This window comes from Coccinella septempunctata, chromosome 4, assembly GCF_907165205.1.
Source record: "Coccinella septempunctata chromosome 4, icCocSept1.1, whole genome shotgun sequence".
NCBI classification, from domain to species: Eukaryota; Metazoa; Arthropoda; class Insecta; order Coleoptera; family Coccinellidae; genus Coccinella; species Coccinella septempunctata.
In genome coordinates, this window is record NC_058192.1 from 15,446,381 (window position 1) to 15,463,391 (window position 17,011).

A 17,011-nucleotide genomic window follows, 5' to 3' on the forward strand; every position below is an offset into this window, starting at 1 on the left:
TATATATTGTAATGATTACTACCAATGTACAAATAATAGTACTTGAAATGTAATGTATGTGCCAAATAATCATTTACCTTCCAGAGCAGTCTTTTGGAAGATTTGAAAAAAAGCGAATACTATTTTTAATAATTTGTGTAATGAATATTTTAAACTTTCTTCACAAGCATGTTGCAGTATTGTTGTGAATATCAACATATTTTCTTGTAAGTCTGAATCAAAGTGATTATGAGAATAACCATATTGAATATAGTATTAACTTTCGAGTATATGTATATTTGTTTCAATTCATTATTTCCCTCAATTCATATGAATACTTATTTAGGAACACCCTGTATAATCCATCATAGAAAATATGCCCAAGTACAAGTAGCTGCTGCTACACACCATGTCGAAAATTATATTCATAATTAATTTGACGATTAGCTAGCTACACAATGAAAAAACGAATCACATTTTTGAAATTATTTATTTAACATTCGTTAGTCTAATTAATTATTTTATGTACACAACATTCATTCTTCTTTGATATCCATATAAAACATATCTCAGGTCGATAGATGAACTATAATTTTTTATAATTAAAAAACAATGCTGTACACAGTCCAATTAGAATCTTGCCGAATAAAAACCATAAAACGATTTTACGTTTGGATATATGGATACATTTTATTGCAAATTTATCTCATCTGTAGGTATTCTAAAACATTTCATTAATGATAAACTCCAGTTATACATCCCATTCATTATAGTATTATTGAAAATATTTTTTCCGATACCTATGAGGTTTAATTCGAATTTTAAATCCCTAATTCATCAGGCCGTCTCAGAAGTTTACCTCTACCGAACGAATGACGAAGACAATGATATAAATATTTCGCTTCTTATTCAAATGAATTTTCGACAGATTTTTGAATTAACATAAACATATTATAGAGAGAACTATTGCCAATTCATATGAAAACTTCAGTTTATTGAATTAAGGGATGATTATTTGATTTGATTTGATATATTCCACAAATAAAACTTTCAAGTTTAGATGACCATTATTGAATGAATTTTTTTTCGGTGCATTTCTAGCAAGAAGGTGAACCAGTTATTTTAAAAATTCTCTTTATATAATAATTAAATATTTCTCATAGAGTATCTCTTTGTGAAAATTGATTTAAATGAACCGATAAATTGGTCATAAATGGACAGTTTTAAATCACAACGCATTCAAATTTAAGTATTTTCCTAGTTAAGTTTCTTCAAGATAGAAAGATAACATCTTTTTACAATTCCATTTGTACAAATCAAATATTGAGAATTTTCTAGGGATAATTGGAAGATCACACCAGATGGAAGACTTCCAGGGCAGATTCGAATTTTTTCGTAAAAAAATGAGGCTACATGACACTCTTCGAATGATTTAAAATGTGCTTTTCGCGATTTATTACCAGTTATTTTTGAAATGTGCGTCTGTTGTTGTTTTCAACATCTTTTCGTAGTTTAGAGGAGATTATTTGAGCCACTCAAGATTATTGAATTCACAATAATATTGGTTTTTAGCTTTCTTTTGTGGGTTTAATAATGATCGATAGTTTTTGGTTTTCATGTTATTAATTCACTTCTTCCGATAACTTATTTGCAATTTTCAGTTAATCTGCCGATCTTCCAATTAGTAAAGTAGAAAAATTCAATCATAATTGCCTAACACATTCCAATGTACATAACATGTTTGTAGAAGTTTCTGATGATCTAGGTAGGTAAGGTATAGGTCGATCGTTCACATAGTCATTGGGTCGTACCTCCGGCTAGTTGAAGTAAAAAATAGAAAAATTGTTTGAGCAACAGTCAAAAGTATTGCGATCACATATTTTACACAAGTTAACGTCACACCCTCAATTCCTCCATTCTTGTGTCGGTCTTTGAGTTCAACTGAGTGTTCTTTTTCGTGAGGGTTCCAGTGTTGATCAACTGGATGGTATGCGTGGAGAGAAGCGGCTGGTTCTCCGCCATCTGGTTCGAACAGAGGGTGTTCACGTTAGCCTTGGAGACCTTCGGAGGGGGCGGCGGCCTCGGCAGGGTGGCGTTGTTGTGCGGGAGGTCTGCGAACTCCGGGGGTGGAAGCTGATGGTGATGGGAGTGATGATGGGCCAGTATTGATGCCGGGTCTGCTTTCACACCTGAAAAATTCATATATCGAATTGATGTTGCAGATAATCGGTAAAAATTCACAATTGGGATAGAGAACTCAATTAAATTTTTCACTAACAAGTTTTTTTATACTGAAAAAATGACTTTTCTTTCATCAGGGCAACTGAAATACAAGATAAAACGTCATAAAGCACCACAATATACATACATCAAGGTGGGAAACGCTAAAGGCAGAAACGTACGTGCGTGCGAACATTTGGTATATAGCAGGCCAGCTAAGACCAGCCCAGCCACATATCAGACAATCTCTCATACAAAATATTAGTTGCCCTGATGAAGGAAAAGTCATTTTCCGAAAGCTTGGCTTTATATCAATAAAGAGAAAACCTACTTGAGACTACGCAATGCCCGACAAATTATTTATTACATTTCACATCATCATCACAGAGGCGTAACGAAGTTTTCAGTTCGCATTAAAATATGAAAAATCTTGATTTGCTTTAAAGGAAATGTTGATATAAAATTTCTGAGAATGTTTTATTTTGATATGAGTTTCCAAAAGTTCATAAACCAGAAGAAGTCGAATCTCTCCTTTTACTTACACCCTGTGTAGCTCTTTATTCTCGTTTAGGTGGACGTTGGAGTGGAATTTCCAGGAATCGCTGTTCCCATTTTTATTTTTTTTTGATTTGTTAGTCCCAACATTTCTGAAACGCTTTGTGAATACCACAAATAGTTCGTGGTGTTTTTCCAACCACACATGTCGTTTCGCCGTACAATACAAAGACTACTAGACGTTGTTTTGCGGTTTTTATACAACATTACCCCTGTATCGTTGCACCCGGAGGAGGCTGTAAAACTCGCAACTCACGCTTGGGGAAATCATGGTGAAATTACGTCTCCTGCCGTACGGGAGATGATGTAATGGTGTAAACAACCGGTTGTTTTTACGGCCCAAAGGCAGACATGACAGCAATAATTATAAATGGAAAATTTTCCCGTTTGCGGTTCATTATTGTATCATGAATATTCATTTGCATAAGCGATATGGGGCGTTCGTTAGGTTAAGGCGTCATTTATGCGAGATTTTCAGACCTGTTATGGAGATTTTCAGCTATATCTCGTGGGAAAGTCTTTAGTTATTTTCTTATGCCCCAGTTTCTACGTGGTGCTCTGTCGATAACATATTCCCCAGAAGAATTTCAATTTTCCGTCTTTTTCAGCCTCGAGGCTAGGCGAATCCCTCGGAGGATAAGTCACATATTTGAAATTTCATATGATGAGTAGGTAGCTAGATTATAGAGATATACGGAAGAGACAGTTCATATTGTAGGTACTTCTGGTCATTCTCACTTGTAAATTCAGAATTCAGAATCCTGTTCAAGGTCATTTAACGTAGACAATTCAAGAGAGCTTCAGCTACAGTCACAGTCCTCTGCCTAAATAACTGCTCAGCTGTCTAGACCCATGTTGTAGCTGCCTGAAGTTGACTGAAGTTGCCTATACTTTTGTTAGAGTTGTGTACGCAGTGACCCCGAAAGGTATTAGTTTTCTAGCTTTATGAATATGACGCCTCGGCGTCATATTTCAAAAAGAGTATACGACGACGACGTATTGGCGAAGATATTTCAGTAAGTTTGGGTTTGAGAGCTTTAAACAAAATAAGTAAGCAAAACAGGGAAATCAGTTGATGTTTTTGACCTTCAACAAGATTTGGAGCAGGCTAGACTTAGGATTCACAACTCTAGTTCGAAGACGACTCTTAGAGGGGGGAAGGAGAGGCATAAGAACTAAAAAAAGAAACTATTGACAGAGGCTTTGCAGAAGAAAATACTGGGTTGGACCAAAAATATGCTCGTTGGACTGAAGAGAACGGGAGTAATTTCTTGTTCTCTGATGAGACTCACTTTCTCGTACAGGGATAAAAATTGTGCGAAAAAGTGAAGACGAAAAATCAACTGAAGATCACTTGGTACAAACTGTGGAACATCCAGTAAAAAATATGTTTTGGGAAATGATAGTCAATGAAAAATTGAAAAATATGAAGCAATTTTGAAAACATGTTTGGCCAGAAGACTCGAATAGGTCAACGCAATGGCGAACTAATCTTTCAACAAGAGTTTGCACCATGTCATGTTTCAAAGAAAATTTCGAAATGTGTATTTCGAAAACCAAAGAATTCCTCTTCTGGATTGGCCTAGAAATGCATCAGATTTTATTCCTTTTGAGATGCGGATTTGTCGACAACTCTTTTGTCCCATGAAATTATTTCGAATCTTACTTCATTTTTGACCAAAAATGTTGTGTTCTTTGCTTGTAATACGAACTGACAACAGATTCTGTAGCTGCACAACCAGCTGGTGTGATCTATCGTGTTGTTTGAACAATCCTTCTCATTACTTTTGATTTCTGAAAATATACTCTGTATCTCGATAACGAAGCAAGTTAGGACACATGATTATCCGATCAAAATTCTTATTTTTTTTTTCAATATAAACCGATCCTGGAAGGTTCAACATTAAATTATCGCCTGTTTAATGATTTTTTGTGTGAAACTTGCAACGTTTCCTTATCGGAACTCAAAAAATGAATGACTGACAAAGGCCAGTCAGCAATCTCAGGATGGCTCCCCCTAAGTACCTACACCGCCACTGTGTTCCAAGACGCGAAGGTTTGTTTCGAAAAAGCTCTTTATATTCAGCAATCAGTCTCTCGTAAATTTTCTAGCGTTATATTTCAACTGCCACACAATTTCATCGTTTCACCAAAGAGACACAGCGCCAGATGACAAGCCCCATTGTGCCAAGCTAGCAGGCCACATTTATAATTTCTGCCTCACCATTCCTCTTTGTAGTTGACTCATTAGCCACGTTGATTCGTAACTGGAGACCGAACGAGTTTAGTGTTTGCTCTTTCGCCGAGTTGAATAAATAGGTGGTGAAAAGCGTGCAATTCTGCAAAATGATGGAACAACCAAGTTGTTTCTTCTCTTGCTTCCCAGACAGGCAGCAGTCATACTTGTCATAAGCTGAAGCGCTGACGAACGGCGTGGGACGAGAATGGCACCGGACAAAATGACATGTTAAGATGCCAGAACGTCTCATTAAAGAGCACGGAGCGGAAGAAAGGGTTTTAGACGAGACGGAAAAATAATATTGCTGCTCCAGTTTCCCTGTCATTTGAAGGAATGTACATTTAGAAATTTGAGGAATGCGTTCTCGTTCGTAATAATTAGGAAAGAGGAGAGAGAGAGAGAGAGAATCGAAATTGAAACAAGCCAAATAACATGGGTGAACTCGGACACCATGAAATACTCACGTGGAAATGATAAATCCACGGATGATTCCATTTAGGTAATTATAGAAGACTTCAGATCCCCAGTGGCAGTTGTAGAAAGTTCGGAGTTATTGTTCCATCATAAGTTAGGAGAGGCTCTCGAATTTCACTTTGTGTCAACAAATTTTAGGAATATCATTAAGCCTCTTATACAAACAAAACGTTTTTGAGAGCTCAGAAACACTGTTTCCACGTTTCAAAAATTCAAAGCTTTCTCTTTTCCCTAAATGGAAATGGAAATGCCCAATTCGACCATATATCTAATAAGATCCTTTTCGAGTAGGATAAAAAATAAAGAAATAAGAAAAATGTACCTACTTTTTGTCATCATCTTTAGGACATTAGGAAATATCTGGAGCTTATCTACTTTCTAAGTCCCAAGGATAGTCATATGGTTACTCCACCTTACATTTCATCCTGAAATAAAATCAGTTATGAATATGCAACTCACCAATAATGCTCGACTCTAGATCTCCACAAATATTATTCGGCATCTGACCATTTTCATTTCTCTTCTTTGGCTGGCCCATCATATGATCCCTAGCCTTGTCTCTCTGATAGTAGACGCCGGCAAATATCAGGATATTGAGGAGGAGGAGACTGCACCCCACAGCTATAGTGACACTGAGTGCGGTAGAATAAGCTGCGAAGCCGTCTTCAATGGGGTGTTGTGTGGTGCTCATACCCCCAAGCTCTTCCACCTGCAAGAAGAACAAAAACTTCACATTATAATGTGATAACAAAATTATGATAATCACAGGATGTCTTTTTTTGAAAGAAATGTTTTTCGAAGTTAAAATTGACTTATTTTCATTTTGTCAAAGATCACCAGCAGAAAGAGTAAGGATATAACTCTATCTAATAAAGCTAATTACATGGAAAATAACTGTTTTTATCTATTTGTCCATAAAAATTTGAATGAACTTGTGTGATTATTGGCTCAGCAGCTCAAGCCAAAAAATGTTCACTTTCTTGAATCTTAGAGATGTATTATTCCTTACCCTTTCAACGGAGTCAGTTGTGGCAGTGATGTGAACAACGGTGGTATTAGATGGGGGTGGTGCGTTCTTTCCATCCAGAGGATTCAAGGTGGTCGGGAGCTTTCTTGGGTTTAAGTTTGGCAGCCTTGGTAGCGGAGGATCGTTATCTAGTAGCTGATGGTGAGACATGGGCACATCGTCTCCTCCTGGTTTGTGCAAGTCTGGAACTAAGTTGAGCCAAAAGGAGAGACGGTGGGCTCGGTAGTGGTTCTTCAATTTGGGCTTGGTATCTATGAATTGAACAGTTATATTATCACCTGATATCATGCAGTATATTGACGTTATTGATCTTCAGTAAATATGGTGGTAGAAATTGCTACACACTACACTGTTTCCTCCGAAACAGCAAAAAAATCTAAATTGTAGGACAATTAACATCGCCAAACCGATGTAGAATCGTCATTTGCATACACAAACATTTTTATAAGTTATTGTTCACTGCTTGATATGGTTTTTATTCTTTTTTTGCTTGAGATGTAATTTCAACATGAATCGCTATGTGAAACCGAAAAAAATAATGAAATATTCAATATCCTGCCAATAGAGGATTTGGTAGACGGGATACGTAGTGGAACTTATTAGAAATATCTCGGTGAACAGATAACAAAAAAAGTACGAAGAATGCTGATGCTTTCTACTATCGGAAGAAAGTTGTAAATACATAAATAGTACCTAATAACCCTTGTAATTTTCTGAATTTATATGTGTGCCTCACCTGAGTCACCTGCGTCAAAAGACAGGTTGCCTGCTGGCTATTAATTCATTTCGCGATGTGTGATAAGAAATGCATTATTCCAAAATTGCCCTCTTTCTCTTTGAAGGCAACATATTCATTATTATTGAACTGCTCCACATGAGTTAGGGATATTGACTTAAATTGCAAAAAAATATAGTTAAAATAAGATTTTTGTGATGAAAATTCATATTAATATGATTTCAAGTTGCAAATTAATTTTAGCCTGTAGGTCTGCAGCGTATAGAGGGTGGTTAAGAAAAATCGAGTAAAATATCGAAATTTTATGCCCAGAGAATTCAAGCATTTCAAGACTACCAATACAATGTATTGCCTCCACGGGCATCAATAACAGCTTGACATCTTCTTTGTATACTACACACGAGGTTGTTGAACATTTCATGAGGAATTTGGTTCCATAAACGAGGCAGAAGTTCTCTCAGATCATGTAAGGATTCTGGGGTAGGTTGATGATTATCTAATCTTCTTTGGAGCATATCCCATGCATGTTCTATGCAATTCAAATCTGGTAAGTGCGGAGGTATTGGTAAATGTGGAATACCAAGCTCCTCGCGCGCATTCTCAACTATGGCTGCACGGTGGGGTCTAGCGTTATCGTCTAGAAATTGAAAAGTTCAATCAATAGCAGCGTGAAAATTTGGCACAACATTGTCAATGATATGCTCCCTATAGTGTAAGGCGGTCATATTCCCAGGAAAAATGTGTAGATCTGTGCGCCCCTTGAAACATATCCTGGCCCATACCATAACACTACCCCCTCGGAATGGATGGTCTTCTTGGACATAGCGACGATTACGGGGTATGCGTGGGATTGTCCATACCCTTATTCTTCGAGAATCTGAAAATCGTCCATATCTGGATTCATCAGTGAAAAAGATACTACACCACTGATCGTTCCAATTGATATGTTGCCTTGACCATTCCAGTCTTTGACGCTTATGGTCACATGTTAATGGAACTCCTCTAAGTGGACGTCTAGAACCTAGATTTACCTCTCTCAAACGTCGTCTGATGGTTTCGATGGAAACTTGGACCCCATCTGCATTTTGAAGAGTATTCCGTAGCATTATACACGTAGATGTAGAGTTTCTTCTCGCCGAAACGGTGATGAAACGATCCTGAGCAGGTGTTGTTCTTCATCGCCCACCAAGCCTTGGTGTTTCCAACACGGAACCTGTCTTCCTGAACCTATTCCAAAGTCGAGATATCACACTTTAGCTGACTTGGAGCCTTTTCGCTACAACAACCTGAGTTAGGGCACCCGGTAGCATTCCGATAGCCCTATTAGCCTCAGCGTTTGTTAATTTACGTCTTGGTATTTTCAGAAAACTCGTTTCAAATCGAAGCCGTTAATAAACTGACTTCATTTCAAAATAAGAACATTCATGAAGCATATGCAAAGAACCAAACTTCAGAAAAAAGGCGAACAGATTGACGAAATATCTCATACTGATTTTTATTGGATCCATCAAGTTGTTATTGAGTTTTACAGCGATTTTCTCGAGGATTACATACTTTTGAAAACGATTGAATGAGATATCCCCAACTCTTGTGGAGCAGTATATTTCCACCTTCCCAACCAAATTTTTCCGGTCCAATATGCTCTTGATAGGCTATAGCGTGGCTGAATTATAGACGCTAATTTGACTATGTAAGTAGTTTATATCCCGTTGTAAACGAGAGCGCGGTTTTGTTGAAGTACACCACCCTCGAAACACTTTCCCGCATATAAATACGGCGGATTTCATACACACAAAGTAGTGGAAAGTTATGAGAGCCTTCGAATTTTCCACGATTACCCTCAACTTCTAGGGCGTGTTTCACCATGAGTATTCATCAAGAACTATCCTGTATAATCCTTCACGAACAACACTTGGAAGTTCAGAAGAAGCTCCAGTATCCGCGAAATTTCCAGAGTCAGACAACATGATGCGGCACACTCGGAATTTTCGACATTGTTTCGGCAAGAACGGAAAGCAGCTGCGGGTGAAACTTTGCTCAAGTAGGCAGAAAATCGAAATATCGGCGCCAGGAGCGTACGTGAGTCGGCCTCAAAGGGGGCCACCGATATCTTCGCGGAAATTCCACATTCTCCCGCCTCGTATTTCAAGGCCTCCAAGTTTCTTTGTATCCGGATAGAAGATAACCGAATCCCTTGTGTGCCCCCGTTTGTTACCATGTGAATAGGGGAATATATCACAATAGTGTATTATCCATTGATACAACTGAATATGAAAATAATATATTAAAATATTCAGGATAGAAATAGGAAAGCATGAAACTTTCAATTTACCCACACACAACCCAAGTTATGCACCTATTATTTGACAGAGAGAAATTTAGATAACAGGGGCGTTAGTTTCTACCATCCGAGAGGCGTTGGAGTTTTTCATCACGTGTCCAAAAATCGTATGGTTTCTTTGCTCAATAGAACGTCTTCCTTCCATCTGGATATCATTAACCAACGATTCTAAGCCGTCTGACCAGGTTCTAGGTCAAAAACAAACGCCCCTAGCGAACAATTCATTTCACTGCGAATATCGTACATTATCTCAGAAATTCTGAGAGATATCTCTGAAGAAGTATACCTCAGTTGCAAACTGGCGAATGCGCCGGCATAAAATAACCTCAATGTTTCAATCCTCTTGAACCTATTTGGGTTTATTATCCCACAGAAATGAATGAAATTCTTGTTTTCATGTGTGAATCGATGTTTTTGCATCCTGATGTAATAAATTAACGATGCAGTATGATCCTGTTGTTGTTCTTATGAATTTTTTGGTTTCTTTCGAGCATATTGAAAATAATAAGCTTGCAAAATATCATCAAAATCGATTCAACCGGAGCCCGGTATGAATTTAACTAGGTGTAATAATCTTTGAATCAATTATACAGAGTGTTCCCAAATAAATGCACCAAAATTTTGTCACAGTTTCTTGAGACAAAATTAGGAGATCTCCATTCTTGGATTTTACCAGGAAGGATTTACAGCCTCCTGAACTTCGCTTGAATTTCACTTGTATTCGATACCTATACACTTCCTGTTTTGACTTACGGCGTAGAAACGATGACACTCACAGTCCACTCAGCAAATCGAATGAGAACGACACAGAGATCTATTGAAAGCGCTATGTTAGGGATGTCTTTGAGATACCATATTCGGAATGAGGACTATGAAGAAGAACGAAGGTAGAAGATATAATGGGTAGGATAGCGGAAATGAAATGGGTCTGGGTGGGACATGTGGCTCGGCAGGAAGACGATCGATGGACTAAGAGGATTGTACATACATTGGAGACCACGAGAATATAAACGAAGTGTAGGAAGACCACCAAAACGCTGGTTAGATGACATTGCATCAAAGGTTGGACGATGTTGGCACCAGTTGGCTCAAGATAGAGGAAATTGGAAAATTCAAAGGGAGGCCTATCTCCAGGAGTGGATGCAGACAGGCTGTTGATGAAGAAGAAGAAGAATTGCGCACCTGAAAATAGTCTTCTCTTTTCAATCCGGCCATGTAAAAATCACTGAATTTGCTGTACAGGAGAGTAAGGATATGCGAAATCTCATAGTGCGTCCTATTTTGGCGTTGAGACCTCTTTTACTGGGCCACAATGATGTCTTTAGAAACGCTTATCTAATGTTCAGGTTATGCTTATACCCCCGTAGATCAATTCCTTGACAATGGTTGATCCCGAAGCCGAATTGAAAAACTTTCTTGTCTCTTGCAATTTTTTCATAAAATGCACCACCAGTCAATGAACGTCAACCACCAGTGATTGACCAGTAGAATTTTATACGAATTCAAACACATTTTTAGATTTTTCTCAAAAATCTTGGGTTTTATGGAAAAATTGATGGAAATGAGAAAATTCCAAATTGACTGAGCTTTCTGAGAGTTTAACAACTTTCAAGGAATTCAATTAATCAGACAATCACACACGCGGTTAATGTTCAGTGGTCTCAAAGACGTTGTTGACCAGTAAAAAGTGTTTTTATGGGTTCAATCTCCAAAATAGGTAGTACTATGAGACTTTGCATATCATAAAACTCTTGTGTACCAAATTCAATGTTCTTCGTATCACCGCATTCTGAGAAAAGAGTCAAAAATCAAAAATAGGGGACACCAAATTTTGTCACGAATTTCTGTGACAAAATTTCGTTGCATTAGTTTTGGGACACCCTGTAAAACTAGTTCAAATAATGTCATACTTAGTTAATTTTATACCTAGCCCTTGTTGAAATGATTTTAGTGATTTTGATGATATTTTGCAAGCTTATTGTCTCCGATATGCTCGAAAGAAAACAAAAAGTCAATATAAACAACAACAGGACCATACTAAATAGTTGATTTATTACGTCAGGGTACTAAAACCTTAGAATATAGAATAACAGGAACGAGCATATTGCTCATTTCAAGTTGACCGGAATAGAGGAGAAATATGGCCGACATATATTTCCGTTTCAACAGAGGCGTAGGACAATGAAGTTTCCAAAAAACTAACTTCAATAGTCAGTTGATTCTGATTAATAAAAAAAATTAGGAAAGCACTGACGTTAAGTCAGAAGCTTTTTCACGCTCGTTCAAATTGATAATCAAAGCGGAAATTCACCCCGCTTAACACTGCTTGGCTATATACATAATGGTATTAAGGTCTATGACTCAACATTACCTACGCCCATGGAGTGTTATTGTCATGGGATAACCTTGTTATGTCAAGAAATTCAGAAACTCATAATTAATAATAATATTCAGCTTAAAAAATTCACGCTAAAATATCCAAAATCTTTATTTCCAGCAAATTTCAAGAATCCAAATTACCAAAATTAAGTTGAAACATCACTTTGTTCATTTGGCCACAGACAGCAGAATCATTTGACTTCCAAGTCTGCCACTTTTCAAATCAGAATTTGGAAGACCAATATGGCCGTTTCCGTCGCACAATTCCAGTCACATTTATTCGAAAAAGCTCCTTCCTGATATTCTATGTTCTAAGACTAAAACATCAATCCACACAGAAAACACAAATTTCCTTCATTTCTGTGGAATAATAAACCCGAATAGGTTCAATAGGATTGAAATATTGAGATTATTTTATACCGGCGCATTCGCCAGTTTGCAACTGCGGTATACGTCTTCAGGTAAATCTCTCATCTCTTCTGAGATAATATACGATATTCACAGTGGAAGGAATTGTTCATTATAGACATTTGTTTTTATTATCGTTCATCCCTTGAAACGACCAATCGTCAGGGCTATACTCACTGGTTACACCCATAGATCACAGAGTGTAATCCGTTCATGTTGCCTCTTCTAATATTCCCGCCATTGAGCTATTTTCTCGTTGATAATGTTTTTATACCGCAATCCGCCCCTATTCACGTTCGAACCGTCGCAATCCTGTACGGGGATGAGTTATGAATTTCTGGAAAAGGCCCTATCCGATGCTCAATCAACGCATTAGGAACGCACCGGGTCCGGAACAAAAAACCCATTTTCGACGTCTAATATTTGATCTTCGCAGATCCGGGTTAACGACGGGGTCGAGCAAGGCACTGGCTGCGAAAAAACCTCGCGTTTGAACAATCCCGCGGCTTAGGACCGTATCCGGTCGGCAAATATATCGAGCCCGACGCGGCGCAGATCCCTCAGATTTAAGATTCGGATCGGGAAAACTCGAAATAGAATCCTACATTTTCAATCGTTTCCCACGAAGATCGGAACTTTGGCGAAGTTTACGGCTAAGCCGACGGATTAGGAAACCTAAGGAAGCCGATCAAGATTCATTAGGTAGCTAATGCAGTTATTCTGGCGAATTGAATCTGCTGATCTGCGGTATATCCGGTTCATCGCTGGAAATCGTTACGGATCTAAAATTTTGTCTCTCAAGATTAGGTGAGAAGATACCGAAATCTTCAACAGCAAAGTGGAAAACATCACGATAAAAGTTACCAGCAGTAGGCCTCAGTGACGTTGCAGGTAACAGAGTTGTTCGTTTTTAACATCCGAGAGGCTTTCAAAAAACTTATGAAACACAGAGTTTTTGTTCGATAGAACGTTGCCCTTCATCTGTATACTATTAATGAACAATCCAAATAGGACAGAGTTAAAAAAAGAACGGAATTGTTTATGCTTGCTTGCTCGGAAATTTTGTCGATTCTAGTACCTGGAGTAGGGAGGGTGCAACGAAAATACTGAGGCTGGCCGTTTCCACCCTGGCCCCTAGCTATCTACGTCCATGGAAAAACGCATATTTTCGATAACAACTCAGAAACGTCAATCACACTTAAATCGTTTGTAATCGACCTCAAAATACATAAAAAGAAATGAACTAAATCAGCCTAGACGACTCACGCTGAGTAATTTTTCATGAATTATTGTTTCCTCAATAACAGTTACTTGTTGCAAGAAATTACAATAGCTCTTATTTGTTCAAAATGAAAAATCATTTTTCACTGGTATAATATGGATAAGGCAAAAATTTTCTTGCGAAACAAACTTTTTCTACCATTCTAACCCTTCCATAAGGGCTGTATCTAAGCAGGGCCAACCAAAAAATATTATATGAAAGATCCACACTATTTTTGACAAGGAATCACCTCTTAATATGATATCCTCTGAATGACACTGAATATCCAGTCGAAGTGTGAAATATTTGGAAAATTCATTTTTCGTCGACCTGAACAAAAAATTACATTTTACGTACAAATTTCCGAACGAAAAGTAAACTATTTTTGAAGGCGACTACTTGTCGTCCTGATTCACTTTTCGTACTGATTTACTTTTCGTCCGGTTCTTTGTCACTAAGCAATATATTAGATCCAGGGGCGATTGAATCAATTTTGTGAATACAGAAAACATTGATTCTTTCGGCTAGATTTTACCAGTGAATTAGGTTCTTGGTCTGAATGTTAGTGTTTAGTATAATCAACAATGGATAGTGATAGCGATATGGATAACAGAGATTGTTCAGCGACCGAAGATAAATGAAGAAATTCACTACCAGTAGGAATTGCTGTTCTGATATGAATGAGTTGGAAGAATAATGCAATTACTCTGTGAGAAAAGGAAGCCAAATGAGGAAAATCTATCAATTTGACAAAGGTACTATGTAGTAATTGATTGATAAGAAAGGATAAAAGCTAGGTACGAGTTGATAATATAATTATAACACTTATTTGGAAGAAAATCTTGAAATTCGATCTTCTTTTCCTCGAAATAATCCACTATTTCGAAAGAACTTCTGAGAAGGACTGAATATCAAGGGCGTCAAGTCCGTCATTCTGTTATGTACGTGAAGTATATTGGAAGATTTTTTACGGAATCTTTTCACGAGAACACCATCTACTATAAATAATTAATTTTAACCTGGTTATGAACCGTTATTGCGGTAAATTGAAACGGATGGTTATAAACTGTCAGATCGTAATTCATATTAAATATCAACATGATACTCGAACGTGCCATAGAACCGAATCATGTCATTTTTAGTGAGTTATGTTATTAACCAATGTTTGTGATTCGTTTGAACTCATCCGAGTAGACTTTTGTAACTGGATACCTCCTGCACACATGCAATTAATGCTGTTTCAGTTGATAGTTTGAAATGCCGACAGAATAAACATTTCATAAAATTGAGTACTGGGGATTTGCAACAATTCCGGGAATATCAAATATCACAGTTCGTTAGGAGATATGATTTCCGGAGAAAAACGAAAATATTCACTCATTGACCCTGCGAAAAATAGATTGTGGTCCGATATACGAATTTTTCGAATAAGAATCGATCGATTTGTTCATATAATTTTGGGTTGCATTGTGCGAATTTATCACCACACATTATGATGTTATGATGGTTTCAACTGGAGATCAAATATTGAAAAAAGTTCGGGATAAATGCATGATTTTTCATTGAATTCCCGAAGAATTTTCAAGTCTTCTGCAGTTTTTTGGATCACTCTATAGTTGGTCTGCAAGATTTTTCGAAAATGATCCTTGAAAATGACAATAAGATCAGTTTTTCTAATGGCAATGCCTGAACTTTCTTGCCGCCTCACACCTCACACCTACGCCACTGAACGAATAGAAAAAATAACAAGTTTCTACTCAGCCAAACACCTAAGTATAACCATGTGATGTGATTATTTAAGGCTCTGTTCTGATAAAAAAAATTAAGATATAATATAAAATGAGGAAATTTATAGGTACAGGAAAGAGTACCCATTTCCCAGATTGGAAGGATAAAACTGATGAAAAAATATTAAAAAATGAGCTAAAGCTCCGCAGACAATAATTCCTATCCGATTTATCCGGAAAATCATTTTTTGTCCCGGAGGATACCGCAAACAAAACGGAATCCCTAGTAAATCATAGGCGACTTGCTTTTTTCCTAGTTTTCTGTCGCACAACGGGTGTCCTCCCGCTGCCGACGTTGCCAAACGCAATTTGAGCTCATAATTTCCAATTTCCTCTACGTCGAACAGTGCGGAGGTCACGCTAGTTGCTGCTTCCCTTCCATGATCGAATAATTTGGATACAGCACGCGGGGTGTAGCCAGGGTATGGATGAAGAAGGGTTGACGAAAATCTAGTCGTATTATTTATGGGTGACCTGCCGTGGGTAAGGAGATTGCCCTGGGAAAAAATCTGAGGAGGGCCATTATGAATAAACAGGCGTGTTCTTTGTTGTATAAAATTACTTATTTCAGTATCTTCCACATGGAAACAACTGGAAGTAACATTTGTCAAAAAGGGTTCTCCCCAAATGAAAAAATATGTAGAAATCTTTTTAAGTTCACGTAGAATAGGAATCCCTAACAACAATTGTGTGTTGAAGCCTCTTTTCACGCTCAATTAGTTTGAGCAAATTGGCTTGCGCAAATCGTTTGAGCATGTAAACAGGAACCATTTTTCGTGCAATTTTTCCTACGATCGATTGAGTTATCATTTTGAACAAATCTCTTGAGTTTTTCAATTTTGAGTCGAAAGTGATCTCGAACGATTGAGTTGGACTGACTGGCTTATTCATTTCTATTAATGCGTTACGAAATGGCGAATGAGCGATAAATGAATGCAGCTCTGGGAACGGATCGTTGATTACAGTACAGTTTATTTTCATACCCTTATCCGTGGAAACACCGTTGCGGGAAAAAACACCCTAATAATTTCATATTTTTTACATTCCCCCTCCGTTTTTTCCACAAACACAGCATTTTATGTTTGACCTAAGTAAACTAGAATATTCAATGCATTTGCATGCGGAAGATTAGGTTGCTATACTTTTACAGGATTAGCAAGTGTCAAAGAACAGTAATATATAGTAATGATAGTTTTAATGTCTGGAAATATATTGTAAGGAAGGTTTTAGCGGCATGCAGAATTCAATTCCTGTCTGCATGCCGCTAAAAACTTCCTTACAGTAATAGATAGGTTAAGGGTTCCGAATTTTTTTGGAGTGAGTTCAAGTTCTAATGCTCATTATCAATTTATTTGTTGGTACTGTGATTGTGATGAAACATGGCTTCTTGAAACCTAATATTTGAATATCCTCATCACTGATCCAAAAAAAAAGGAATATAAATTCTTGTTTTCATTATGAACAGGCTTGTCTTTGTGAAATAACTCATTGAGTTTGCGAAAACATGATTGCATTGATTTCTTGTGATTAAGACCTTAATGCTGAAAAAGGTACCCATATTCGATAAAAAATTTAATGTTTATCGCAATATTAACTTAAAAAATG

At 37.3% G+C, this 17,011-nt stretch overlaps 1 protein-coding gene across 1 annotated transcript in view; it reads right to left on the bottom strand.

Annotated features, from left to right (window-relative positions):
* Nucleotides 1-450: 450 nt before the first annotated feature.
* LOC123311437 (neuroligin-4, Y-linked) overlaps nucleotides 451-17,011 on the bottom strand; it is a 381,697-nt gene continuing 365,136 nt past the window's right edge. Inside the window, exons 9-11 of the mRNA XM_044895388.1 lie at nucleotides 6,477-6,745; nucleotides 5,927-6,176; nucleotides 451-2,168 (exon numbers count right to left, since the gene is read on the bottom strand). Coding sequence (XP_044751323.1) covers nucleotides 1,876-2,168; nucleotides 5,927-6,176; nucleotides 6,477-6,745 — 812 coding nt within the window. The 3' untranslated portion in view covers nucleotides 451-1,875. The remainder of the gene's footprint in view (nucleotides 2,169-5,926; nucleotides 6,177-6,476; nucleotides 6,746-17,011) is intronic.